The sequence below is a fragment of the Crotalus tigris genome, unplaced genomic scaffold (assembly GCF_016545835.1).
Source record: "Crotalus tigris isolate CLP2741 ecotype Arizona unplaced genomic scaffold, ASM1654583v1 scf7180000020655.604591, whole genome shotgun sequence".
Classification (NCBI taxonomy): domain Eukaryota; kingdom Metazoa; phylum Chordata; class Lepidosauria; order Squamata; family Viperidae; genus Crotalus; species Crotalus tigris.
In genome coordinates, this window is record NW_024098126.1 from 381,394 (window position 1) to 408,587 (window position 27,194).

Below are 27,194 nucleotides of genomic sequence, written 5' to 3' on the forward strand. Positions count from 1 at the left end.
ATTCCAGCTCCCCCAGCGGCCTTCTTGAATAGCCACGTTGGTGATGATGATGCAAGTTCATTTCATTGCCTTCCCGTGGCTGAAAATAGGGCTGTAGAAGTCTTCCCTGCTTACCTGCCCCAGGGATGGAAGGAAGCTTGACCCCCTTCATCGAGAGGGGCTTACGCAGCTGCTTGAGTTTGTCGATGCGCAGGTTCTCCAACTTGCGCAGTGCCGAGAGCCCAGAGGTTCCCATGGGCTCAGACGGTTCCTCCAGTGCTGACAGGTCCTCTAAGCTGCCCCCTGCATTTGCGTTCATCTCCACGCCGCTGTCATTATTATTAGCACTGCCCAAGGGGGAGTGTTCGCTGCTGCAGGACGATTGACCCCCAGGGCTGGGCTGCGGCTTCTGGGTGGAGGTAGAAATACAGAAGCATCGTATTGATGTGATGGTTTCAGCTCAAGTTTGCTTTCTGTGCTAACTATTTCACATTCCTTCTTAAGGCGTGCCTTGGGCAGTGAGCCAAAGTCTTGTGGAGAAGGAGGCTCAGTGTCAGCCTTGATGGACAGCTGCTACTGAATACATAAGACGGCTACCGGTTTCAGCATTGCTCATTGTTTGATCTTGAAGCTAAGCTTTAAAATGATCTTATTCTCCAGTTTAAAACCAATTTTCTCTCTCCTCCCTTTGAAGATAAGTGCAGGTATGACAAGGGCCACATGGACACACTTAGGCCCAGGGATTTATATTTGCACTAAAACTGCCACAAATGTAACTAAAACTTCCATGGCAAAATGATTTTGAGTTCTGCAGATAGAAAAATTAAAATTGATGAACTGTGCAACTTTTGGGTGTGCGTGTGAATGTTTTGCACCGTGCTTCCATTAACTGTAGATGATGGCCACATTGCAACAAGTCTCAGTTGTTACACCCCAATTAAAAAAAAATCTGATTTAAATTTCTCTGTTGAAATGGCATAAGAGCCGAGGTGGCGCAGCAGTTAGAGTGCAGTACTGCAGGCCACTTTAGCTGACTGTGTTCAGCAGGTCAGCGGTTCAAATCTCACCGGCTCAAGGTTGACTCAGCCTTCCATCCTTCCGGGGTAGGTAAAATGAGGACCCAGATTGTTGGGGGCAATGTAAATATATATATACATTGCTTACTGGTGTACACTGCTTAGAGAGTGCTTGCACTTAAAGCGGTATATAAGTCTCATAAATAAATAAATAAGGCCTGCTTTTAAGCCCCTTCCCCCTTTATAGCCATGAAGACTAACCTGCGTTTTTATTTAACGCAAATCAAAAAAGATTCTTGGGATGACGCAAACATACAGTACCAATTTCTGCACATACACAGTTCAGAAGTGGAAAACAAAGCACTTTGATTTCCCTTTCTTGTCTCCAGATCTGCTTTCCATATGTGCAGATGTTTGTTAAAGAACATTTCACACATCTTTGCTTTTTCTGCAAAATACATACTAAGAGTCAGTGATGTGGGAATTGTTCTTTAGTACGCTCCCTGAATTCAAGAAAGTCTGTCCCTAAACCCGATCTCGGTATCTGCCCAACAAACACCCCTTGCGGTCCAATGTCGTCTTCTCCCACCCTTCTCTCCGTTTCTGCCCCATGCTGCTCACCAAATTAGAATCAGGTACCATGAGTTTGCCCTCTTCCTTCCTGACCTCACTATCTTTCTCTTGCTTCATGTCACCATGGAGAGGCAGAGTCCGACTGGTGGCTACAGTGTCTCCACGGTGCTTCTTGGTGACATGAGCATCTGGCCCATGCACGGTCTTGACATGCTTCCTCAGAGAGCTGGGATCGGTGTAGCGTTTGGTACAGCCGGGGATCTTACAGACATAGGGTTTCTGCCAGAAGACAAACAGGCCATTAAGGTACATATATGTTCAGGGAACAGAATGCTTCTTCATCTTTTTTTTTGTTTTTGGTATGGCAAGGTAATATACACCCAATACCAAGGTGTGAGTCTTCTTTTTTTTGCAGCCCACCTACATCAAGCCCTAAAGTCGAGGCTTACCTCAAGCAGTTGTCCATACCTCGTTGGAATGTGTCCGGTTCTGGTGCTTGGCCCTGTCAGAAGCATTAGAGAAAGCTTTATTGCAGCCTTCGTGCTCGCAGACATAAGGCTTCTCACCAGTATGGGAGCGCAAGTGGGTCTTGAGGTTCTCCAGCCGTGAGTAGGCCTTATTGCAGCCTTCAAACTGTAGAAAAAGCCAGAAGAATTTCCCTCAAATCTCACTTTGTGGTTAAGTCGGGTTAAAATATTTCCTCCTGTGCTAAAATTCTTGTCTTAATCTGCCTCCCAATTTTGACTGTCTGGTAGATTTCACGGTCAATTTTATCAGTGAAGTCAATTATAATCCTGCACACATCCTACAGGTAAAGGTCCTACAATGCCACCTCCAGTTCCAGTTCCAGTGGGTGGAAAAAGCACCTGGCTGCAAAATTACGGTGTTATGTTAACACTGCAACTTTCAAGAAGAACTCTTCCTCAAGAAGAATCATGTCTTGATGGTGTTTGTGTTTTGTTTTTGCAAAAGAGCCAAACATATATTTCATGCACTGAAAACACTGGAGAGCAGTGGGCTTGGGGTTTGAATTTTGTTTTTTTCCAGGGGATTTTTGTTTCTTCAGGAATTGCAATAGATTAGCGATTGTGGCACTGATTGACTTATCATTGTAGGACGCTGCTTTGGTTGGATGGTGGAAGCACTGTTTGGCTCATAGCACTTAGACTTATATACCACTTCACAGTGCATTACAGCCCTCTCTAAGCGGTTTACAGTATCAGCATATTGCCCCCCAACAATCTGGGTCCTCATTTTCCCAACCTTGGAAGGATGGAAGGCTGAGTCAACCTTGAGCCAGTGAGATTCGAACTGCCAAACTGCTGGCAATCGGCAGTCTGCAGTCTAACCACGGCTCATCTTAGTATTCTGAGGCTGGCAAAAAATAAAGAGGTTCATGAATTGAGGGATTGTGGTGGAGAAACAATATAATGCGGAAATGTTCTAATCTAATCTAATGCAATTGGATGTGGCTAGTCTAGAGAAAAGAAGGACTAGGGGTGACATGATAGCAGTGTTCCAATATCTCAGGGGTTGCCACAAAGACAAAACAGTACTTAAAAATCAGATTAGAAACACAAGATAGGCAAGAAAATGGTAAGTGGGCACCTGTCTACCCTAGATGAGTTCAAATCATCAGGACCTACACCCCAAGGTTCTGAAGGAACTGGCAGATGTGATCTCAGAACCACTGAACTATATCTTTCAAAGATCCTGGAGCACTGGGGAACTACTAGAGGACTGGAAAAGAGCTGATGTAGTTCCCATCTTCAAAAAAGGAAAAAAAATGGATCCAGGAAACTACAGACTTATCAGCCTGACCGCAATACCTGGGAAGATCTTGGAAAAGATAATCAAGCAACGAATCAGCAAACACCTAGAGGCAAACAAAGTCATTACCAAAAACCAGCATGGGTTTATCAAAAACAAATCATGCCAGACAAATCTTATTGCATTTGTTGACCAGGTGACAAAATTAGTGGACCAGAGGAGTGCTGTGGATATAATTCGCTTGGACTTCAGTAAGGCATTTGATAAAGTAGACCACAACCTACTACTTGATAAGATAGAAAAATGTGGGTTAGACAGCATCATAACCAGATGGATTTGTAGCTGGCTGACCGGCCGTATTCAGCGTGTGGTCCTCAATGGAACTGCATCTACATGGAGGGAAGTGTGTAGAGGGGTGCCCCAGGGCTCTGTTCTGGGCCCAGTGCTCTTCAACATTTCCATCAATGATTTGGATCAGAGAAGAGATGGGGAACTCATCAAATTTGCAGACGACACTAAGCTGGCAGGAATAGCCAACACTCCAGAAGATAGGCTTAAGATACAGAAGGATCTTGACAGACTTGATCATCAGGCGCTATCTAACAAAATGAAATTCAATGGTGAAAAAAGTAAGGTTCTACATTTAGGCAAGAAAAACCAAATGTACAGGTATAGTATAGGGAGTGCCTTGCTCAATAGTAGCAACTGTGAGAGGGATCTCGGAGTCCTAGTGGACAATCACTTAAATATGAGCCAGCAGTGTGCTGCAGCTGCCAAAAAAGCCAACACCATGCTAGGCTGTATTAACAGAGGGATAGAATCAAGATCACGTAAAGTGTTAATACCACTTTACAATGCCTCGGTAAGGCCACTCTTGGAATACTGCATCCAGTTTTGGTCACCATGATATAAAAAAAGATGTTGAGAGTCTAGAAAGAGTACAGAGAAGAGCAACAAAGATGATCAGGGGACTGGAGGCTAAAACATATAAGGAAAGGCTGCTGGAATTGGGTATGTCTAATGAAGAGAAGGACGAGGGATGACATGATAGCAGCGTTCCAATATCTCAGGGGCTGCCACAAAGAAGGGAGTCAAGCTATTCTCCAAAACACCTAAAGGCAGGACAAGAAGCAATGGATGGAAACTAATCAAACAGAGAAGCAACCTAGAACTAAGGAGAAATTTCCTGACAGAACAATTAATTCCAGAAGCGGTGAATGCTCCAACACTGGAAGTTTTTAAGAAGAGACTGGACAGCCATTTGTCCAAAATGGTACAGGGTTTCCTGCCTGAGCAGGAGTTTGGACTAGATGACCTCCAAGGTCCCTTCCAACTTTATCATTATTATTATTATTTACCTCCCAGTGAGCCCCTAATCTACCTATCGAGTCCTTACCCAGGACTACTACTACTACTACTACTACTACTACTACTACTACTACTACTACTACTATTATTATTATTCTCAATCATCGTACAGTCAGCCAGATGTTCAGACTGGATTTGGTATTTTGTCTACCTATCGAGTCCTTACCCAGGACCTGGGATATTTTGTCTACCTATCGAGTCCTTACCCAGGACCTGGGATAGGCAGATGTGGATGTTTGATGGTATTACAGGTATCGTCGCAGGATGGAAGCAGTTCCTAATAAGGCCGCCTTTTGCAATTGACTAATAGCAAATTTGTCAATGCCAATGGTGTTCAAGTGGGGCTCCAGTTGTTTTGGGATTGCGCCCAAGGAGCCTATGACTATTGGTACTACCCTTGCTTGCTTTTGCCACAGTCTTTCTATTTCTATTTGTAGGTCTTTGTATTTTGTTATCTTCTCCAGTTCTTTCTCTTCTATTCTGCTATCTCCAGGCACTGCCACGTCCACTATCCAGACTTTTTTGTCTTTCTTATCGACAATTGTTAAGTCTGGGGTGTTATGTTGCAGGTGCTTGTCTGTTTGAATTCTGAAGTCCCAGAGCAGTTTAATTTTATCATTTTCTATGACTTTCTCTATTTTATGATCCCACCAGTTTTTGCTTACAGGCAAATGATATTTTTTGCAGATCCTCCAATGCACCATTGTTGCTACTTTGTCATGCCGCTGCTTGTAATCAGTCTGTGCAATCTTCTTGCAACAGCTTACCAAGTGGTCCACTGTTTCTTCAGCTTCTTTGCATAGGCGGCACTTACTGTCTGTTGCTGTCTTCTCAATTTTGACTTTGTATGCATTTGTCCTTAAGGCTTGGTCTTGTGCAGCCAGAATTAGTCCCTCGGTCTCTTTCTTCAATTTTCCTGCTCTTAGCCATTGCCAGGTTTTATTATTATCTGCTTTCCCAGCTATTTTTTTAATGTATTGGCCATGTAGTGCTTTGTCTTCCCATGCCTCTATTCTGTTCTTCATTTGGTCTTTCTTGTAGGCCAGTTTGGTCTCTCCAGTAGTTAGTAAGCCTTCCTGATATACTAATTTCAGTGCATCTTCATCATTGTTCTTCAGATATTCTTCCAAAGCCATTTTTTCTTCTTCAACCATCTGATGTACTTGTAGCATTCCACGCCCACCTATTTGCCTTGGTAGATAAAGTCTATCAATGTCACTGCGTGGATGAAGGGCATGATTCATTGTCATTATTTTTCTGGTCTGCCTATCCATTGCTTTTAGTTCTGCTTGAGTCCAGTCCACTATTCCAGCTGTGTACCTAATGACTGGGATTGCCCAGGTGTTGATTGCCTTTATGGTATTTCCTCCATTGAGTTTGGACTTTAAGATCTTCTTCACTCTCTTGATGTATTCACCTCTAATCTTTTTCTTGACTTCAGTGTGCTTGATGTTGTCAGCTTGAAGGATACCCAAGTATTTGTAGTACTCTTCCTCATCCAGACTCTTAATGTTATTTTCGTGGGGCATCTTGATTCCTTCAGTTTTCACTATTTTTCCTTGTTTGATAGTAAGTGTGGCACATTTGTCCAAGCCAAACTCCATTACAATATCTTGGCTATATATACGGACAGTGTTGAGCAGCGATTCTATTTCAGATGATGTTTTTCCATACAGCTTCAGATCATCCATGTAAAGGAGGTGGGATAGTCTGGCAGATGTTTTTGATGTTTGATAGCCATGTCCTGAGTTATTCAGTATTGTTGACAGAGGAAACAGTGCAATAACAAATAGTAATGGTGATAATGAATCTCCTTGAAATATTCCTCTCTTGATATTAACCTCTCCCAGCTCTCACCATTGATCTGCAACTGTGTCTTCCATTGTGCCATCGATCTTTGCACAAATTTTCTGATGTTTCTACTGACTCCTGTTATTTCTAGGCACTTGATTATCCAATCATGTGGCAGAGAGTCAAATGCCTTTTTGTAGTCAATCCATGCCACATTCAGGTTGGTCTTCCTTCTCTTGCAGTTTTCCAAGATCATTTTGTCTATTAGGAGTTGATCTTTTGTTCCTCTGCTATTGGGGCGGTTTCCTTTCTGCTCAGGTGGAAAGAGATTGTTTTCAACTAGATGCTGTTGTACTGCATCAGCTACCACACCAGTTAGTAATTTGAAAGTTGTTGGTAAGCAGGTAATTGGCCTGTAGTTACCTGGTGTTGCCCCTTTTGCTGGATTTTTCATTATTAGGTAGGTTTTCCCAGTTGTTAGCCACTTTTCAATTTCTCCTCCTTGTAGTATATTGTTGAATTGCTTGGCAATGAGTGGGTGTATAACAGTTAGATGTTTCAACCAAAACCCATGCAGTTCATCTTCACCTGGTGCTGACCAATTTTTGATTTTCTTTGCTCTTTTTTCTACCATTTTTGTTGTTATTACTAGTTCTTTCATTTCAACTTCTGTTTTATTTGCATCCACCTCTTTTAACCAAGCCGCATCCTTGTTGTATTTCTTTGGGTTATCCCATATCTGCTTCCAGAACTGCACTGTTTCTTCCTTGTCAGGTACTGACTGATTCCTTGCAGTTTCTCCATTGATGGATTGGTAGAAACGTTTCTGATTGGATTGAAATTGGAGGTTCTGCCTATAGTTTGCAATTCGAGCTTCATATCTACTGATTTTCCTGGCTATAGCTGTTATTTGTTGCTTTATTATTTCCAGTGCTTCCTTGATCTTCCTTGTTTCTAAGTGGTATTTCTTGATTAGGTATTCTTTGGTCTTCTTGTTCTTCAGCTTCTTTTCTTTCATCTGTTCTAGCTTGCTTGCATGTGATCTTAACTTGCTGATCTTATTTTCTAGTCTAACCTTCCATTTTTGTGGTGCACTGTTTGTTTGTTTTTCTTTTTTGTTGATTTTACATCCCAGGTATTCTGTTATAACTGCAGCTGTGCTGTACATTAATTGGTTTGTTTCTTGCAGTGAATTGGTGCTTATACTTGCTATTGCAGTATTTGCATCTTTTATTATTATTATTATTATTATTATTATTATTATTATTATTATTATTATTATTATTATTATTATTATTATTATAGAGAGTCAGGCTATTCTCCAAAGTGCCTGAGGGCAGGACAAGAAGCAACGGATGGAAACTAATCAAACAGAGAAGCAACCTAGAACTAAGAAGAAATTTTCTGACAGAACAATTAACCAGTGGACACACCTTGCCTCCAGAAGTTTTGGGTGCTCCAATGCTGGAGGTTTTGAAGAAGATATTGGACAACTATTCATCTGAAATGCTATAAGTTTTCCTGCCTGAGTAGGGGGTTGGACTAGAAGACCACCAAGGTCCTTTGCAGCTCTGTTATTCTGTTAATCAGCAGATCTGCAGCCAACCACAGGGCTATAAGAATGCCAATCCATGCTTAGTGATGTCTTATCACTTACGTACTGCCTCCTGCCTCCAGAGGCTGTGAATGCTCCAACACTGGAAGTTTTAAAGAAGGGACTGGACAGTCATTTGTCTGAAATGGTATAGGGTTTCCTGCCTGAGCAAGGGGTTGGACAAGATGACCTCCATGGTCCCTTCCAACTTGATTACTATTACTATTCCTATCCTGATGCCTGAAGCAAGTACAAAAGATTGTGGCATTTGTGTCATGACAGTATGAAGCACATTGGCTGCCTGCCTCCCTTGCCCTTGTTGCAATGCCCATGGCTCTAGACCAGTGATGGCAAACCTATGGCACGGGTGCCAGAGGCGGCACTCGGAGCCCTCTCTGTGGGCACATGTGCCATTGCCCCAGACTTGCCTCCCCCCATGACCCCCTCCTCTCCAGCAGCCCCCCTGAAGGAGAGTCACCACTGAGCATGGCCCAGTGCAGCTAAGGATATGGCAGCCAGGCAGCGTAGACAAGACTCTGTCCTCACACCCCATCATGCAGTTGATGCTGCAGGGCGCGGACAGAGGGTGTGGCTGCCATAGTGCTGCTGGGGTGCCTGGGCGATCTTCAGCGGGCCCTGTAGGTGAGTGGTCCTGTGGGCAGGCGGGGTGGGGGATGGGGGGGCAGAGCAGGGGTGCGGCAGGGAGCAGGGAGCAGTTTTTGGGCACTTGATCTTTAAAAGGTTTGCCATCACTGCTCTAGACAACGCTGACTCTCTTTTTAGGTAGCTCAAATGCCAGCTGTTTGTGCCCTACTTACTGTGCACTTATGAGGCTTTTCTCCTGTATGGCGCCTCATGTGGACGACCAGCATGTACTGAGCTTTGAAGGGTCGTTGTTCCCGTGAGCAGTCGTGCCAGTGGCACACAAATTCCTTCTTCTCTCCGTGGATATGCTCGTTGTTAATATGCTGCAATGTCAGAGAGAAAAAGAAGCTCAGAGACCAGAATTAAAAGGCAGCAACTACTTCAGAATTCACCCGACTTTAGGAGAAACAGGAAAAGTTGTTTCGGATTCCATCCGCTGTAGGTAGGACTGCAAATTGGGGAGATTAAATTAAATTGTTAAAAAAAAAATGCTTTACACACATATACTACAATATTTCAGTAGCGTTTGTTACACATATCACTATGATTCTTATGGTCGACTCCTTTTACTGTAATATATTCACCCTTCCTGGGTTAATGTACTGGATGTTTGTTTTGATATTTTACAATATTTCTTTGTTTTGTCTTTTTGGCTTGTTGGCTGCATTGTGGTATGTTGCTTACAGAACTATAGGAAAGGTAATTAATAAAAAAATGATAAAAGTCTGGCTTTTAAATTATATTAGACATGACATCTTTCTGGCTCATAATGTTGGTCTGCTCAGCCACGAAGCTCCTTGGGAAAGTAAAATATTTCTTAATCTAGCCTATTTTGTAGGACTGTTGTGAGGGGAAAATGGCACAACTGCATGCAAGTCTTAATGGAAATAAAGAGCGCAGATGTGACAAACGTGTATGATCTTATGTATTAACAAAAATAGCATTCTTAGCAGCTAGAAAGAAGTGACAATTTTTCACACATATCAGATGAAAGATCTCTAGGATCTCTAACCATCTCTTAAATTAACTTAACCTCTATTCAGAGATGAGGAACATAACACAAGGCCAACTCACACTGTAAACATAAATTGGTGTACTAAGTATACTGTAATTTTGTGAATATCCTTAATGCCTTCATCATAATTCCCCAGCTAAAAACCATTTATCCCTATGCTGCAGATCCAGGTGACCCACTTTGGTGTCACTTTCTTAGGCAAACAAATGTTGCAGTAGTCACAACCATATGAAGGCCGGGACTGCCAACAGAAATCCCTACTATTACTGATTGTTAATACAGTGGTACCTCAGTACTCATTGTTAATTGGTTCCAGGAGGCACAAGGAGTACCCAAAATGACGAATACCAAACAAATTTTTCCCATGAGGAATAATGCAGTGAATCATAAGGCAGCCAACAACAACAAGTTCTAGCTTGTGCATTGAGTACCCAAAAAACAATGAGCACTGGGGCAAAATTTTCGCATCAAAAGCATTGAGTACCAAGTTTGATGAGTTTCAAAGTAGTTGAGTACCAAGATACCATTGTACTCATCCTGCCTTCTTGCCAGAAAACTATGTAATGGTAAAACAGGCCTCTTTCTGAGATGCATTTCGAGTAAAATAACTGGCTTTTCCAGTTTACTTAAACTTGTTACAGTGCCAACTCACATGCACCAGCTGTTCCTGAGTGTCAAACTCTTTGGTGCATCCTTCCCAGTGGCAATTGGTCTCATATACTGCTTCAGTTTCCACCTTCCCATCTTCCTTCTCCAATTCATCTCGTGGATCAAGCACACTTAGTAAGGGGTCCTGGGGTGGAAGTAAGATACACATTCAAAGATACTCTGGGAAAATCCACTAGAAATTTCCTTTCACAGCAATTCACCAAAAGAGGACAGATAGTTGTCCCCACCTTACACTCTAACTAAGGTTCCATGGTCTTGAGTATCATCTTGGTCTCTTCTTACCCGCCATATGGCTGATATGAACACAATGCTTGGATTTGGGGGCAGAATGAGGAGCCATCGAATGAGGAGCACATGTTTAGTATGTAAAAAGGTTCTGATTCAGTCCAGATCATCTCAGGGACTAAAGCTGGATGATGGTTGCCTGCTGAATTGCAGAATCAGACGGCTTCTAAGGCATTTCATGGGGTTGCGCAGAGACCTGGATTTCAAGGGAAGAAGGCAACCCGAAACCTGTGTGGGCGTGCCTGTTGCACGTGACAGCAAGCTCTTAAGGAAGCCAGATCTTGGCACCTTGTGTTTCGGCACCAGGTAATCCCAGGAAAAGATGCATTTAATTTAAGGAGATGCCAGTGAGCGCAATGAATGAATAAACGGGGCGAAAATGTAACTCACTTGCATGGATGGGGTTTCTTTTACAGTTGGATTAAGGCACTGATCTCTCGCCATGCCACTGCTGATTTAACTGCAGTCCTAAATAACAGTATAGCAACAGTCACTGCAGGATGTCTTCTGCTGGCTGTCCCTGATGGCAACTGCACCACTGATACAGATGCCCCAACCAGGGCAAGAGTTGACCAACTACTGAAACCCGTATGGATACTTCTGGTGGGATTTTTTTCCTATAGGGCACTTCCTCTGGATGATCTGCACATGTAGAACTGTTGCTCTCCTTCTCACATTATGTTTTTATCTGTAATATTTTTGACTTTCTTATTGACACATGCAAGAATCCCAAACATTAGAAATTTCCCCAAACTCCTGTGGTGGTGCAGTGGTTAGAATGCAGTACTGCAGGCTAATTCTGCTGACCATTGGCTGCCAGGAGTTCGATTCTGAACGACTCAAGGTTGACTCAGCCTTTCCATCCTTCCGAGGTCAGTAAAATGAGAACCCAGATTGTTGGGGACAGTAGGCTGACTCTGTAAACTGCTCAGAGAGGGCTGTAAAGCACCGTGAAGCGGTATAGAAGTCTAAGTGCTAAGTGCTAAATGCTAAGTACTATAAGGAAGGCTGTGCTTTGTAATTTTGGTGCACATGTAGCCTTTTCTCATGTGCAGAGTGGCTCATCTCTCCACTATTAAACAAGTAAAAACAGTGCTGATAACCCTACTATGATTAATCTAGCCTCTGTGAGCTATGGATGCTCAGGGGAAAAAAAATCAAACCAACACAGTTGTAACACTGTCTCTGAGAGAGAGATCTGTCTCTGGTCATTCTCTTCCTCCATTTCAACTCCATGAGCCAATCCCCAGGCTATGGGTGGGGAAAGGGGGTGCATCTGTGGGCCTGAGAGCACGTTGCTGAGGCCTGCTGTTACCTGTGTCCCCGTAGAGGCAGGGCTGGAAATGTCACCCTCCGAGCACTCCTCCAGGCACTTGGTGCTCAGGGCATCCAGCGGGCTGCCCAGGCTGGACTCTGACTTCAGCTGTGGGAGAGAGATGGCGAGAGCTCCAGGTGATGGCACCCCCTCCAACTATATCCCCAGCCCCGAACACTGTCCCTCTAGTCTCCGCAGCCCCCCATCTTCCTCTCCCAAACTCATTCAACAGATGTTTCTAAGCCTACCAAGGGTCATAGGGCATCCCTAGGAATTTAAGTATTGGTAATGGCAGGTTTTTCTGTCCTCTTCTCTGAAGGTCTCGGTATTCCACAAAACAAGTTAGATGTTACTGTCTTCAGGGCATAAGATATCTGCCTGTTTTAGGGTGACAGGTTGCAAAGGGCTGGATGGGCACCCCCTTACCTGGCAGTGCTTCAGCATCCCACGAGGGGGTGGCATATGGTGCATCACCCCTGGCCGGCTAGTCACGTGTTCATGAGACCCACAGGGGACTGTTGTGGGGTTGTGGCCAAAGGACATGCCTTGAGGTTTCTGGAACCCAAGTGAAGGGCTGTAGGGATGAGAAAAAGCATGAGAACTTGCCTCACAAGAATTCATTTGCCAAGTTTTAGAAACTTGTAACAAGGGCTGCGTCTTTCACAGCAGTGCAACTAAAAGGATGAATGTGTTGTGTGTGTTGGGGCGGGGGGGGGGGAAGTAACTTCCTGGGACTTTGCGCTGGGGTGGTGCAGTGGTTAGAATGCTCAAGGTTGACTCAGCCATCCATCCTTTTGAGTTTGGTAAAATGAACATCCAGCTTGTTGGGCTGTGAAGCCCTATGAAGCGGTCTATCAGTCTAAGTAGTATTGCTATTATTACGGGCCTTTTTCTTCTTTAAAGCAAGATAAATTTCCAGTTCTTCTCATCATAAGCCTTAGAGCTATTAACAAATTTTGCTAGTGTATGACAACAATTTTTTTTCTGTCTATATTATTTTTTTCTAAGCCTTTTTGTTTCCGTCTAATTTATCTCACACTCAGCAGACTTATCCTCTGATTATATTTCTGCTGCTCTTCTGGTTTTTATTATTTATGTTTTTGTTTTTTCAGTGTTTTTAGTCTTCTTTAAGAAGCAATCTTATGATACATTCATTGTAATTTACATATACTCTGTCTTCTTCTTTTCCTTGTCTCTCGTTTTCTGTGCCTGTCTGCCTACTGGAAAGCAATGATAGTCCGTCCCCCTGCCATAGCCATTGTTTTGAAAACATGGATTAGAAACTCAGTCCAGTCTAAAGGATTGGGAAATTGACCTTGGTCAGTCCTAGCTGCTTGCCCATTTCTGTGGAAACTTTCTCCATGTAATGAGTTTTGGGTCTGGGATGGGGTTTTCAACAAAGGTCAAATGATCCATCTTGGCTTGAATCTGCTTCAGAGTGGCTCTAGTAGGGCACCTAGTTGGTGTCACTTTGGAAAGACGTGAATCTTTCTGCATAATAAGTGTAAGTTCTATATTAAACTAAGAGGGCTTTGACTTCCTATACAAGTCAGCAATTGGTGTTGCAGTCTCTGAAGGCTGTCTACCTGAATAACATGTCTACCTGACAGCACCAATGGAGAGGTGCCCATAGGAACCCCCAACCGAAGCACAGCGAGAGTTGATGTAAGCCACCAGAGAATTGGGTGAGGTGCGAATGACAGTTTGCAGATCAATGCTGGCATCTGAGAGTGGCGAGATGGACAGGGCCCGCTTTTTGGTCAGCTTTGCTGTGCTCCGGGGTGTAGAAAAACGGCTACCTGGGGAAACAGAGGAAGAACAAAGGAAACGCCAATGAGACCATCTACCCCAGGACGGTTAGTATGAATTGACAATGGTCGTCTCTAGTTTCAAGCAGGATTCTCTCCTAATCTTTATTGGAAAGGCCAAGAATTGGCCCTCCGCCCTTCAGCCCGCTAAGCATGAACTAGATCCCAGGGATATAATTTTGCCAAGAAAGAATAACTGATTCTATTTGGGAAGAGAGATTCGGTGTGTGATCCCAAGACTTAAATCATGATTGCACCAATGTGATGTAGTGGTTAAAGGGTTGGTGTAGGACTAAAGCAGGGGTAGGCAACCTTGGCTCTTTTATGACTCGTGGACTTCACAGTTGCCTACTCCTGGATTAAAGAGATCTAGGTTCAAGTTTATCTTCAGCCATGGAAGCTCCCTAAGGAACTTTGGGTTTCTCTCTCTCTCAGCCCAACCTAGCAACAAGAATGCCCTTGAAGAGGCAGAAGGATGTATAAATAGTCCTTGGCTTATGACCACAAAGGAGCCCAACATTTCTGTTGCTAAGGAAGACAGCTGTTAGGTGAGTTATATCCTATTTTATGACCGTTTTTGCCACAGTGGTTAAGAGAATCGCTTCAGTTGCTAAGTGAATCATGCGGTCAAACAAATCTGGCTTCCCCTATTGAGTTTGCTTGTCAGAAGCCAGCTGGGAAGATTACAAGCGATGGTCACATGATCCTGGGACAGGGCAACTGTCATAAATCCAAGCCTATGGTCGACCATCTGAATTTTGATCACATGACCATGGGACTGAGGCAATGGGCATGAGAAAACCGGTTACAAGTCGCTTTTTCGGTGCTGTTGTAACTTTGAATGATTACTAAACAAACGATTATAAGTCGAGAACTACCTGTATGTTTCCTTGAGTTCCTGAAAGAAAGGTAAGATATAAAGCTGACAAACAAATAAGAAAAAAAACATGAATAAATATGAAAATGTATTTCTCCGTATGTCTCGTTTCCTGAGATGGGATGGGAAACCTAAAACCCTTTGGATGTGCCAGGATTATAGCTCCCATCCTTGGCAATAGCTGATGGAAGCTGTGGCATTTACAAGGCCTCTGTTCTCGATTTCAGTCTCCAAAGCATTGTGAAGCCTTCTGAGGAAAAACTTTTGAATCCTTGGTCCAAAATCTGAAGGAGTACTGACTGAGTTCAATGAAATCAATTTATTACAGTCATAGGGCCAGGTATGGTAAAATAACTAATAGTAGAATTGTTACATACACCTACACATGCAGCAGAAAAACAGTGAATATCATAGGATCTAAAAATAAATAAGAATATATATAATAAAACAATAATAAAAATAGTATTATAAAGAATGATGATTAAATGAATGCCCAAACTTAATTGATAGTGCAACGTATAGTACAGATTGTAGCACAAAACTGGGCAACCTGGGAGTCCTTGTGCAAAAGAAATAACAGTAAGTAGAAATCACACTCCCTGCCTGGAAATTTCTTCAAGTTTGGATAAATGAAAGTCTAGAATCTGTCTTTATTTAGGGAACAGCATATAAAGCACATGGCTTAGACGGAGTTTCTATTGAGCCATAACCAGACGGAATTCTCTCACTACAATCATATCTCAGGTTTTCAAAATAAAGTGAAGGTCCTTTTTCCATTCATTTTTAAAATTCATCTTGAAAAGCTGACATTTCTAAATTTAGAAACCTCCACAGGGTATATCTTTTGTACTGATTCTACTATTTACTTTTAAATTATTGCTTTACATAATAAAATATAAATATATAATAATATCATTTATACCACAAAGATTTTACTTATTATGGGCCTTGAGTTGCTAATTGAGGGATTTCTCACAAGGAAATAAATGTATCTTATTTAATATAAATGTATAAGATCTGCCAAGATGTTTCCAAGAATTTTTCAATTAAGTTTTGGATATTAAAATGTCTCTCTCTCTCTCTCTCTCTCTCTCTCTCTCTCTCTCTCTCTCTCTCTCTCTCTCTCTCTCTCATCTGTCTGTTTTGTCTGCCTATTTTTTCACAATTATTATGATTCAAAGCTTTATTTTAGATCACTAATATGGTTGTTTATTTCACTGGGTCATATTTAAAGTAATTATAATACTACATGATTTTGCCATCGAAATAATTCATAAAGCAAAAGAAAAAGCAGAGGGGGATAAAAAAAAGACCATTAATTGTCTAATTTGTCACGTGGAACAATTCACATGCTTGCTACTCAAATGACTTCCCGGGCAGGTAGACACTTCTCCAAAGTTCCTGCAGAAAATTCTTCAAAGAGGAGTTACATTGGAGAGACCTCCTCCTTTATGCAGGGTGTCAAGGGGGCATTTTAGAGGCATCCCAGAAACGGTAAAGGCCAAGAAGGTAGCAGTTCATCTACTAGGAAACTCACCTCCCACATCAATATGGAAATTAAATGGACTGGACCGAAAGGGGTGCCTTAGATAGAATTATTATTGTTGGGAAGAGGATATAATATCCTTGGCTGATCGTTTCATAATCTATGTCTGCTAAAGATTCCCATTTTCCACAGTCCCCTAAAAAACTTACCACCAGTATGAGAAGGATGTTCACCTCCAGGTACCAATCCGTAGGTGTGGTGATTCCCCACTGAGTTGGTTTGGTGATAGTATGGTAAATCACTGATGCCTATGAAGGGGAGGCAAAACAAAGCAAGCCATAGATATGGAGGAAAAGAGATACAAGGGTGAGCCAAGTAGACAGAAGCATGGAAACTGAGACATCACAGAAATGGCCTGCTACTTAAAACCAAAGACCATTTAGTTTGCAAATCTATTTCCATCAGGATAAATGCATTTAGGAATTTACAAATGGGGCATAAAATTGGCTTTTTGCTCTACTTCTGAACATAGCAATCCCATTTAGCTATTATAATTAGCAAGCCAGATGCACCACAAACTGTTGCAATATAGAATGTAATTTTGTTCCATTTCATTTTACTTCGCTAATTCTATATTTCTCTACCCCACAGCTCTATCTTCCTTTATAATCCAGAAGGGGCAATTGAGTTTCCTTAATCCCCACTAGGCTGTTTTTGGTATGGAGTTGAGGATACAGGAATTATCTCTGAGGTTTATTTCCCTAAAAGTTTTCCCCCCCTACTTCTGATACCCCCTTCCTTGTGTGTAGGATGACATTTTGTCTTGCACGAACAGTAACATTCACCTGCTAAAGACAAAAATTATGACATGGTCTTTTGCATTTGCTTCTAATCCTGGCACAAACAAACGCTTGCAATCTCTTTCCACAGCCACAACATCACCATCAGCAAGATCTAAATTACCTCTAATATAAGTTCTTTCTTGTCAGGCTACCCTCAGTGAGATATATCTGGTATATGCTGGGACACATAGCACTACTTTAGGCTTATAAAGCATTAAGGAAGTCTATAGATTTGGTTAGCATCCAACTTGAAGTGAACCTCACCACAAAAGCTCTGCAAATAGGTTTCCACAGCAAGCTTGCAAAGACTCTTAAGGCAAACTGACATGGAAAGAGCCCTTAAGAAATCTGGAAATCCCTCCGAAACAGGATGTTATAGGCACTCTCCGAAGTCAGGCTCTTTCAGTCACACTGACCTTCTACCATGGCACTAGGTTGCCCTTGCCCATGGAGAGGCCGAAGGTAGCAGTGTTCCATGTAGCTGTTAACTGGCGGGTTCATCGGATTGAACATAGTTTGTCAGACGCCGAACACAGTCAAAGGAACATCTGGCAAGGTGGGCCGAAAATTAGCACTGCTTCTTTTGAAGGATCCAGATCTGCAAGAGAGACAGTTTGTTATTATACGCGGGAAGAGCAAAAGCATTTATGTGATGAAGTATTTGTAAGTTTATTTCTGATTTATTCTGCAATCAGCTCAAGATCAATCCACCTAAGCGTCCGTCTGAAAGGATACTTGGTTTGTGGCAGTGTCAGGGAGAGAAAGACATTGTGATGTATTGGTTAAGACAGTGATGGCGAAACTTTTAGAGACCGAGTGCCCAAACTGCAACCCAAAACCCACTTATGCATCGTAGGGTGCCGGGTGGGTGTGGCCCATTGGGTGGGCATGGCCCATTGGGTAGGCGTGGCTGCGGTGGTAACGGCAGACTGGGTGGGACTAAAAAGTTCAATCAATCAATTCCAACTTTGCAAGATCTTTTTTTTCCCCGCAAGAAGTTAAAATTGACTGATTGATTGAACCTTTTTTTTTTTTTTTGCACATGGCGGCAGAGGCCTAAAGTGAAAAGGTTTTATAAAACCCAGCTGAAGGCCTAGGACTGGGGCAACAGCGTGCGTGCCTACAGAGAGGGCTCTGAGTGCCGCCTCTGGCACCCGTGCCATAGGTTCGCCACCACTGGGTTAGGAAGTCAGACTGAGACCTTAGATTCAAACCCTTATTCAGGCTTGAAGCTCACTTAGATAATTACCTCATGGACAGCTCCGTAGTAAGGTTTAAAAGGAAGAAGTAAGGGATAAATACAGAAGCATTCCCAACAGAAGATAACACAGTCCAGATTTTGCCCTCTGCAACATTCTGTGAGAGGATCGAGATGGTTTCACTGTAAAATCCTCATTTAGAAGGATCCTTATTTTTAGGGAAGTAAGGATTGAAGAACTACAGCAATTGTTTGAGGAGGCTTCTGAACAGAAATCTGTTTTACTATTAATATAGGCAGTCCTTGACTTACAACCACAATGGAGACCAAACTTTTTGTTGCTAAGTGAGATATTTGTTAAGTGAATTTGGCCTCATTTTACGATCTTTCTTGCCACAGTTGTTAAGTGAATCACTGCACTTGTTAAATTAGTAACATGGTTGTTAAGTGAATCTGGCTTCCCCATTGACTTTCCTTATCGGAAGGTAGCAAAAGGTGATCACATGACCCCCCCCAGGAAACTACAACCATCATAAATATGAGTTTGTTGCCAGGTATCTGAATTTTGATCATGTGACCATGGCAATGCCGCAATGGTTGTGTGAAAAATGGCCATAAGTCAATTTTTTTTAGTGTCATTGTAACTTTAAACGGACACTAAACAAACTGCTGTAAGTTGAATGCCACTTGTACGCATTTATGTTTGCTTTTTGCCCAGTCCAGCCTCATAAGAGTCACAAATTTAAGTTTTGCATCTTTAGCAAACCATGGGTGGCAACCTTGTGCCACATGCTGGCACAATAACGTATTGCCCAGTTTGCCTTTGCTGGTATTGCTGGGCTTCTGTAAAGATTTATGTACTTTATTAATCTCCAAATAGAACCACCTTTCCATTGCCTAAGACAGGGCTCTTCAAACTTGGCCTTTTATGACTTGTGGACCAACTCCCACAATTCTTCAGCCAGCGTGCCTGGCTGAGGAATTCTGGGAGTTGAAGTCCACAAGTCATAAAAGGTAAGGTGACCAACTTTTTTACAACAAAAAGGAGGACACGAATAAATTGAAGAAAAAAATATCGTAAATAAAAGAAACATTGTATTTATTGCAACAATAATACAGAATACACTATAATATGATAAATGCATAATAAAAACCATTTGTAACAATAACATTTTATATTGTAATTATGCTTACATGCCTATTAATTATTTAAATGAGTACTTTTCCATTGAATGAATATTTTTTGTCAATGTATCATCTTCTAACAATATATTGGAAATATCTGAACAAGAAATATCCTTCATATTGAATTTTACGGCAAGTGCTGCAGCTAGAGTATCAACATTCAATCTCGATTTCTCACTTGTCCAAAAATCTACATGGCTGGATTGCGCAGGGGTGGGCGGCGGAGGCAGGTGTTGTGAGCCAGGCGCTCCAGGACGGCCATGTAGGAGCGCAGGGTGAGGTGGTGGCAGCGCAGGTCAGCACTGCGTAGACCACCAGCTGGCACAGCCCATGGAAGGTCAACTGCCCACCACGCCCCCGCCCATAGCCGCCCTGCCAGCACTGCTGCCCTGCCATGGAGAGTCGGCCCCGTGGCTCGCAAAGCACCAGCCAAGCCAGCTCTGGCCCTGCAGCCGCCCCCCAGCACCACCACCCACCCTGCGCATCCCCATAGAGCCGGCTGGCCCCACAGCTCGCAAAGGCAAAGCACCAGCTGTGCCAGCTCCGGCCCAGCAGCCGCCCCCCCCAGCCGCCCCCCAGCACCACCGCCCACCCTGCACATCCCCATAGAGCCGGCCATGCAGCTTGCAAAGGCAAAGCAACAGCCGCGCCTGCTCTGGCCCTGCAGCCACCCCCCAAGCCATCCCCCAGCACCACCGCTTACCCTGCACATCCCCATAGAGCCGGCCCCGCGGCTTGCAAAGGCAAAGCACCAGCCGTGCTGGCTCCGGCCCTGCAACTGCCCCCCCAGCTGCCCCCCAGCACCACCACCCACCCTGCGCATCCCCATAGAGCCAGCCCCATGGCTCGCAAAGGCAAAGCACTAGCCGCGCTGGCTCCAGCCCTGCAGCTGCCCCCCAGCACCACCGCCCACCCTGCGCATCCCCGTAGAGCCGGCCCCACGGCTCGCAAAGGCAAAGCACCAGCTGCCCTGGCTCCGGCCCTGCAGCTGCCCCCCCAGCCGCCCCCCAGTACCACTGCCCACCCTGCGCATTCCTGTAGAGCCGGCCCTGCAGCTCGCAAAGCACCAACCACGCTGGCTCTGGCCCTGCAGCCACCCCCCCAGCCGCCCCCCAGCACCACTGCCTACCCTGTGCATCCCTGTGTAGAACTGAACAGGGAAGATCAAGAGAAACTTACCGCTCCAGTCTCCTCCAGCTATTTGCAGAACTAAGTAGGAGATGGTGTAGTTGGGTAGCAGTGAGGGGTGTGAAGTTCCTGCAACTTGCACGTGCAAAGTTTGCCGCCCGGGTGTTTTGGCACGCTCAGCAGCAATTCCTATTGGCTTTCGAAAGCCAATGGGGGAGTAGCACAGCTTAGGCAAAAGTTGAAAAAAACCATCAAAAAAAGGTCCCGGAACGCCTTCTGAGCTTTCTATGAGGGACAAAAAGCCCTGCAGATAAGTCTTCAAATATAGAAAAAGAGGACATTTAGGAGAACATTTTCGAGGGAGGACAGAACTCCCAAAAGGAGGACTGTCCTCCCAAAAGGAGGACAGTATATGGAAAAGGAGGACATTTAGGAGGACACTTTTTGAGGGAGGACAGAACTCAAAAAAGGAGGACTCTCCTCCCAAAAGGAGGACGGTTGGTCACCTTATAAAAGGGCCAAGTTTGAAGACCCCTGGCCTAAGACAACCATCTGCATCTCATTTGGTGTATGTCAATAACTAGCACTGCTTCTGGATACCAGCAGAGGGTGCTCGTTCTTAACATTCTTAACAGAATTAGATTTACTAAAATAATTGCCTAGCCTGTTGCAGCTAAATCTGATCTCTAATCTGCATAGCTAATTGTGCCATCTGAAGACAGCCAGAGTTGTAGTCCAAGGCATTTGCAGGATATGTGTTGGAAAAGATTAACTCTTTAAAGCCAAAGTTCATGCATGACAAACAGCTCCCAGAGACCGGTGAGGTCCCATAGATTGGGCCTCCTTCAGGTCCCGTCGGCCAGACAATGTCGGCTGGTGGGCCCTCGGGGAAGGGCCTTTTCTGTGGTGGCTCCGACCTGGTGGAATCAACTTCCCCCCAAGGTTCGAACTACTCCCACCCTGCCGGCCTTTAAGAAGGCCGTTAAAACCCTCCTGTTCCGGCAGGCCTGGGGCTGATGTCCCCGGGGGGCCGGGATATGATCAGACTCACGGTATGACTGCTTTATTTTATTGTTTTATCATTGTTTTAACTTTGTACGCCGCCCTGAGTCCTTTGGGATTGGGCGGCATATAAACACTGAAAATAAATAAATGAAAATAAATATGCTTCCCTACTCCCTGTTAGGTTTACAGCTCCTCTGATCCTACTTCCGAAGAAATTGGCAACCGTTCAGGGATACATTGTATTAAAAAAAAAAAAAAGGCAGATGCTACAGGAGATATTCTCTGCAATACAACAATTGGTCTATTATAATCTACACTATATCGGAGTGTTCAATATTTGAAATAATATTTATCACATTTTCATCTTATGCCTTATGCTAACATTTTCTCCCATGTCATTTTATCTTCGAAACAAACCCTGAAGTAAGTTCGCCTCAGAGATCATAATTAATTAGATCAAGATTAACCAGGGAGGCTTTTTGGCTGAGTTGAGATGGAATCCTCTGCTCTTAACTGTAAACTATATCACCAGTTCTGTTTTGGAATATTCCCTCCCCACCACACACTCATGTTTTTGTCCCATTTTTTTGGTTTCATTTTCCCAAGCAGTAATTGCAATACAACCCAGAGAACGATACCAAATACTGTATCTGAAGTGCTATACGCCGCCCTTCACTTTCATGTGGGATGGGCGGCTACACAAATAGGGTATGTGCATGTGCATGGCTGGCTTAGGAACTCTGGGAAATGAAGTCCACAAGTCTTAAAGTTGCCTAGTTTGGAGACCCTGTTTTAGAATATAATTATAGTAATCCTTGGATTTCCTTCTGCAGTTATGGGCTGGGATGATCCTGGTTCAGAAGCCCCGTGTTTTTGCAACACATGCCATGGTTTAAGAGAGGTCTATGGCAGATGAGCTGATGGCTTTGGAGAAATGTGCATTCGTTCTTCTGGAATTTTAGGATGAAGGTTTTCCTCCATGAGTCTCCTTGGAAACTACTTGACCTGGTTTAAAAGATGGCCCCTTTCCATCCTAAAGGCAAGGCATCACTGTCCCTTTCACCAGCCTGGGCAATGAACAGAAGTGCAGCTGCTGCACGGCACAGTGACCTTTGAACTTTCCCTTGCTGCAAAAACCATTAAGGATGGCAGTGAATGTTGGCTAAAGTGTAAGTCTAGGCACTTCATTGGCTGCCTGGAAGGAACACTGGTTAACTTCTTGATCGCAGCTGTGAATCCTTCTGGAACTGGGCAAAAAACCCTGGCCGTATAGAAATGCTATTAGGGATGATCTATTACACTAACTGATGTTTCCCTTAGGACTGTAACATATGGCTCACTTGCCCATCATTTGATACATTCCTCAGCCCATTCTCCTGATACTATTTCTCCTTCTCGCTAGTCTGTTTTTCCCACCCAGATTGCTTTGTCACTGATACTGCTTTCCAGGGATTACTGAACATGTGTGTATTCCCATCTTAGTTTTAAAACTCTGATGAAGAGAAGTGACTTTGAAGATGGAGGATATGTTTTGCATCATGGAATTGGGGGGAAGGAATTTGTTTTGAGTGGTTTATTTTTTTTTACAACACACACACATATAAAACTGCAGCTGTAAAGAGCTACAGAACTTAAGTAGAGATGTGTCTAGCTGGTATCGGATGTTTTAATCCAAGACAGCAGCAGGATTCTCCATCCCCACACCCACTTCTCTTGGCATTGTGGTGCTATTGGCAGCCTATTGCACATATGTAGACTGAAAACAGAAATAGTATGTGAGGTTTCAAGCTACATCTGCATCTTGCCTGAGAGAGTGGGGACTGTGCTGGGTTGATAAATAAAAACCCACAACAGCAACTCAATGTCTCATAAATGAAATATGGCTCTGACATATATCCTGCCCTGGCAACAGGTATCTCAGGTTTCAGGTTGCCCACTTTCATTTATTTTTTATAGTTCATAGTTCACAGGAAGAAATTTCAGGACACCACATCGTAAAAGGGAACCTTAATCCAGGTTGTGTCAAATTCTCCTGGTTTTATATAGCTTTGTACTATAAGAATCCTTTTGTCACTAATACGTCTGATCATCCTGAGCTCTGGCAAAACTTGCTCATGCTCCAATTTAGATATTCGTACATAAAGGAGGGATGGAAAGAGAGATTCATTCTCATGAAAAATCTGTCACAAGCATACTGTATTTACAGTATAGTTATATAGACATGCAAGTTCATACTATTCAGCATCTATGTTTGTTTGGTGTGTTTGCTGTGTGAGAATGAACGAGGCTCTCCAAGAATTGGCCTCCCAGTCATTTGCAAGTGCTGTTTCAGGAGTCTTCAAATGTGGCCCTTTTATGACTTGTGGACTTCAACAACCAGAATTCCTCAGCCAGGCACGCTAGCTGAGGAATTCTGGGAGTTGAAGTCCACAAGTCATAAAAGGGCCAAGTTTGAAGATCCCTGGTTTAGATCATTGTTCATCAGTTCTAAATTTTAAGAATTATGATTGGACAAAATGTCACCAACATTCCAAGTGAGAAGGCGGGGCAGAAGTGGCAATCATTATTTAAAGGAGCACCTACCTATTAAATGGAATCTCCGTTTATACATTGTATACGCCAATAGGTGCAAATATAAAACTCCATTAATTGAAGATGGCATTTGTTTGGATGCAGTTGAGGGGAGCAGAGATGTTAAAATTAGGAGAGGGGAAATCACCTTGCGTATCAGAGTCTTAGATATGAAGAAACAGAGTGGATGACATTGAGTTTGTTGGAGAGTCAAAATGATGTGAGAAAGCTTGTAAAAATTTCAGATACTTATTACAGATCCTTATTCAAAATAACCAATAACCCAGTTTGAATGGCAAATTTTAAGTTTCGTTTAATTTCTCCTTACCTAATAACTGAATCATCTGGATCTGGAATGGCTTGATACTGTACTGCAAATAGACAGGTAGCATTTTCAGGATCTGAATACTGTATTGTTATAATCTTTGTAGTGTTTTCTGTTCTTCCCCCCCCCTCCCAAATATTGCCTTTCTTTGGGCACCTCTCTGGTTCAGAATTCTATTTGTAGTTAAATTTTATACCTTATACCATTGGACAGTGTTTCTTAATTTTTTTTCCCTCTGGAGACCTCTTCCCACTTTTAAAAATTATGGAGGATCCCAAAACGGCTTTTGTATGTATGAGGTTTTTTATTTATTAATATTTACCATATTTCTATTTCAATAGTTTAATCTCTATTTAATCTATCTTTATTTATAATGGTTTTAGTCTTTAAATAAGGTTTAAATGTTAAGAGAGATTAAATACTCTTAATTTTAATCATTTTATATTGTCTTTTCATCACTTTGTAAGTCACCCAGAATTGCTTCAACAATCAAATTGGTAGCATAGAAATTTAATAAATAAATACATAATAAATATCTATGGACTACTAAAACTCTAATGACCGTAAACTTTAACAGGACAAAAAAAAATGCATCATAGGCAAAAATGTTTCAACCAAGATGCATCTAACGGGCCCACGTCCAAAGTCCAGGGCCTGCAACTTCCATGGAATTGAAAGTAGGCAATTTTTATAAAACATTTTATAACACAAATTATCATAAAGTATTCTATGACATAATTCAAAAGCCATAAAATGTTTCTTGTGGTCAGCTCCTGATATTTCACTGTGCTATCCAGTTCAACGGTGGGCTACTTTCAAGGCAGATACATCTCTGAATGTCTCTGAATTTTTAAGAACTTTCCCAGTAATTAGAAGCTCTGCCATTATAGGAGGCATTGAGGAATCTGGTGAAGAAATATCTTTGAAACAATGACCCGGCAGGTCATGGATTGTGACTCTAGTTCAGGGATTCTCAACCTTGGCAACTTTAAGACTTGTGGACTTCAACTCCCAGAATTCCTCAGCCAGAAAAGCTGGCTGAGGAATTCTGGGAGTTGAAGTCCACAAGTCTTAAACTTGCCAAGGTTGAGAACCCCTGCTCTAGTTAAAAACTAAAAGTGATGCATTCGCTGCCACTATTGCTTCTCATGATTGTTTGATGGGATTTTGATATTGTATTATTTTTCAACATAGGCTGGCAAATAATTTTGATTTTGCAGACCCCTGAGAAGATTATGGGGACACTCCAAAGGTTTTTGGAGTACATTTTGAGATACACTGCCAATATACTAGAGCCGGATATTGTATGTGTTAAAAATAAAGACTAATACTTTGACTTGAATTTGTTTGAAATAATTATTTCATCATTTGTAGGTAGTTATTTCCCCCTTCTTGAAAAATAATACATAATATAATACATATACAGAATATTCAACTATAACATGGCAAATGAAATACCCTATCTATTACATGTTACATGATACAATATGAAAAGATATTGTGAGCTTATGCATCTGACGAAGTGAGGTACATCTAATGAAATCTCATACAATGTGTTATTTGGAAAAGGTGCTTCTTCTGATCTCTGAATTCTGAGACCCTTGTGAATTTGTGGAAAGTTCATTTCTCCATTGACAAGAATTCTGCCCCACCCTGTGTGACTAGAGCAGCTAGCACAGGGGTCTTCAGACTTGGCCCGTTTATGACTTGTGAACTTCAACTCCCAGAATTCCTCAGCCAGGCACGCTGTCATAAAAGGGCCAAGTTTGAAGACCCTGAGCAAGTAGGTCTTCCAAGAGGAAAGATGGCTTAACAACGTTGAAGCTACCCATTATAGGAATTGCTCAGATTTTGTACAATGCCCCAACAAATGTATTCATTAGGAAGTAAGAATATGGATGCAGGCAAGTGTGTGCAAGTAATGTATTTTATCTCCCTTTGCATGAAATGTTACTTCTTCAAGACTTGCAACAGCTTGAGGCAGAGTAGTGACTTTTTTGCTCTTTGTTCTGGTACAGCCTGGTACAGTCAAGATAATCCTAGGATGTCCTAGGCCATCTTCAAACTGCTCTGGAGAGTAGAACCTTCATTAGAAGTGATAGTGGAATAGAACAGTAATTTTTAATCTTGCTGACTTTACGATGTGTGGATTTCTTTTCATTTGAAGTATGTAAGCTCATGTAAAGTAAAATCAGATCTGGAGATTAGAGAAGCTGTACAGAAAATTTATTGGGAAGGAATCTTCACAATGCTTTGTTCATTCCCATTGGCCATATTATTCATTCTCTCTGGTAAACATGCATAATTAGCTATTTTTTATGCATGTTCTCTAGTTCATATTAGCAGGAGAGATGGTAAGCTCCAATCGCAGCAGTTAACTTGAAATTAAGCTGTGTTGGAAAGAAAAATATTTTTCTAAAGAGGGAGAAAATATGTAGGTTTTTTAAAAAAATTATCTGTGTTAGTTGCTCAGACCATTTATTTATTTTTACACAAACTATTTTAGAGATAATCCAGGGTCAAAAGGTGGGGAAGAAATTATCCAATAAAGTATGCTACACTGGTGTTCAATTGCTGGTTTCTTTGAGAGGCTGGGATATACAAAGAAAGCATAGTTTCAAATGATAAATCAATCAATTAAGACAAATAATTGTTTTTTTAATGACAAAATTGAGCCCATCTGAATTCTGCCCTGCTGTTTTGTGTGGAATCTGTTTCGGTTTTGCTATCTAGAAAGTTACTTGTCATT

At 42.5% G+C, this 27,194-nt stretch overlaps 1 protein-coding gene across 5 annotated transcripts in view; it reads right to left on the reverse strand.

Moving 5' to 3' along the window:
* GLI1 (GLI family zinc finger 1) overlaps positions 1 to 27,194 on the reverse strand; it is a 132,270-nt gene that overhangs the window by 5,601 nt on the left and 99,475 nt on the right. For 3 of the 5 annotated variants that reach the window (XM_039368155.1, XM_039368156.1, XM_039368157.1), the window contains 10 exons: positions 17,450 to 17,631; positions 16,401 to 16,499; positions 13,624 to 13,819; positions 12,447 to 12,594; positions 12,021 to 12,128; positions 10,404 to 10,544; positions 8,910 to 9,059; positions 2,037 to 2,201; positions 1,617 to 1,847; positions 115 to 388 (listed from right to left, as the gene is read on the reverse strand). In XM_039368155.1, coding sequence (XP_039224089.1) covers positions 115 to 388; positions 1,617 to 1,847; positions 2,037 to 2,201; positions 8,910 to 9,059; positions 10,404 to 10,544; positions 12,021 to 12,128; positions 12,447 to 12,594; positions 13,624 to 13,819; positions 16,401 to 16,499; positions 17,450 to 17,546 — 1,609 coding nt within the window. In that variant the 5' untranslated portion in view covers positions 17,547 to 17,631. The remainder of the gene's footprint in view (positions 1 to 114; positions 389 to 1,616; positions 1,848 to 2,036; positions 2,202 to 8,909; positions 9,060 to 10,403; positions 10,545 to 12,020; positions 12,129 to 12,446; positions 12,595 to 13,623; positions 13,820 to 16,400; positions 16,500 to 17,449; positions 17,632 to 27,194) is intronic. The other 2 variants (XM_039368158.1, XM_039368159.1) reach the window with 2 other exon arrangements.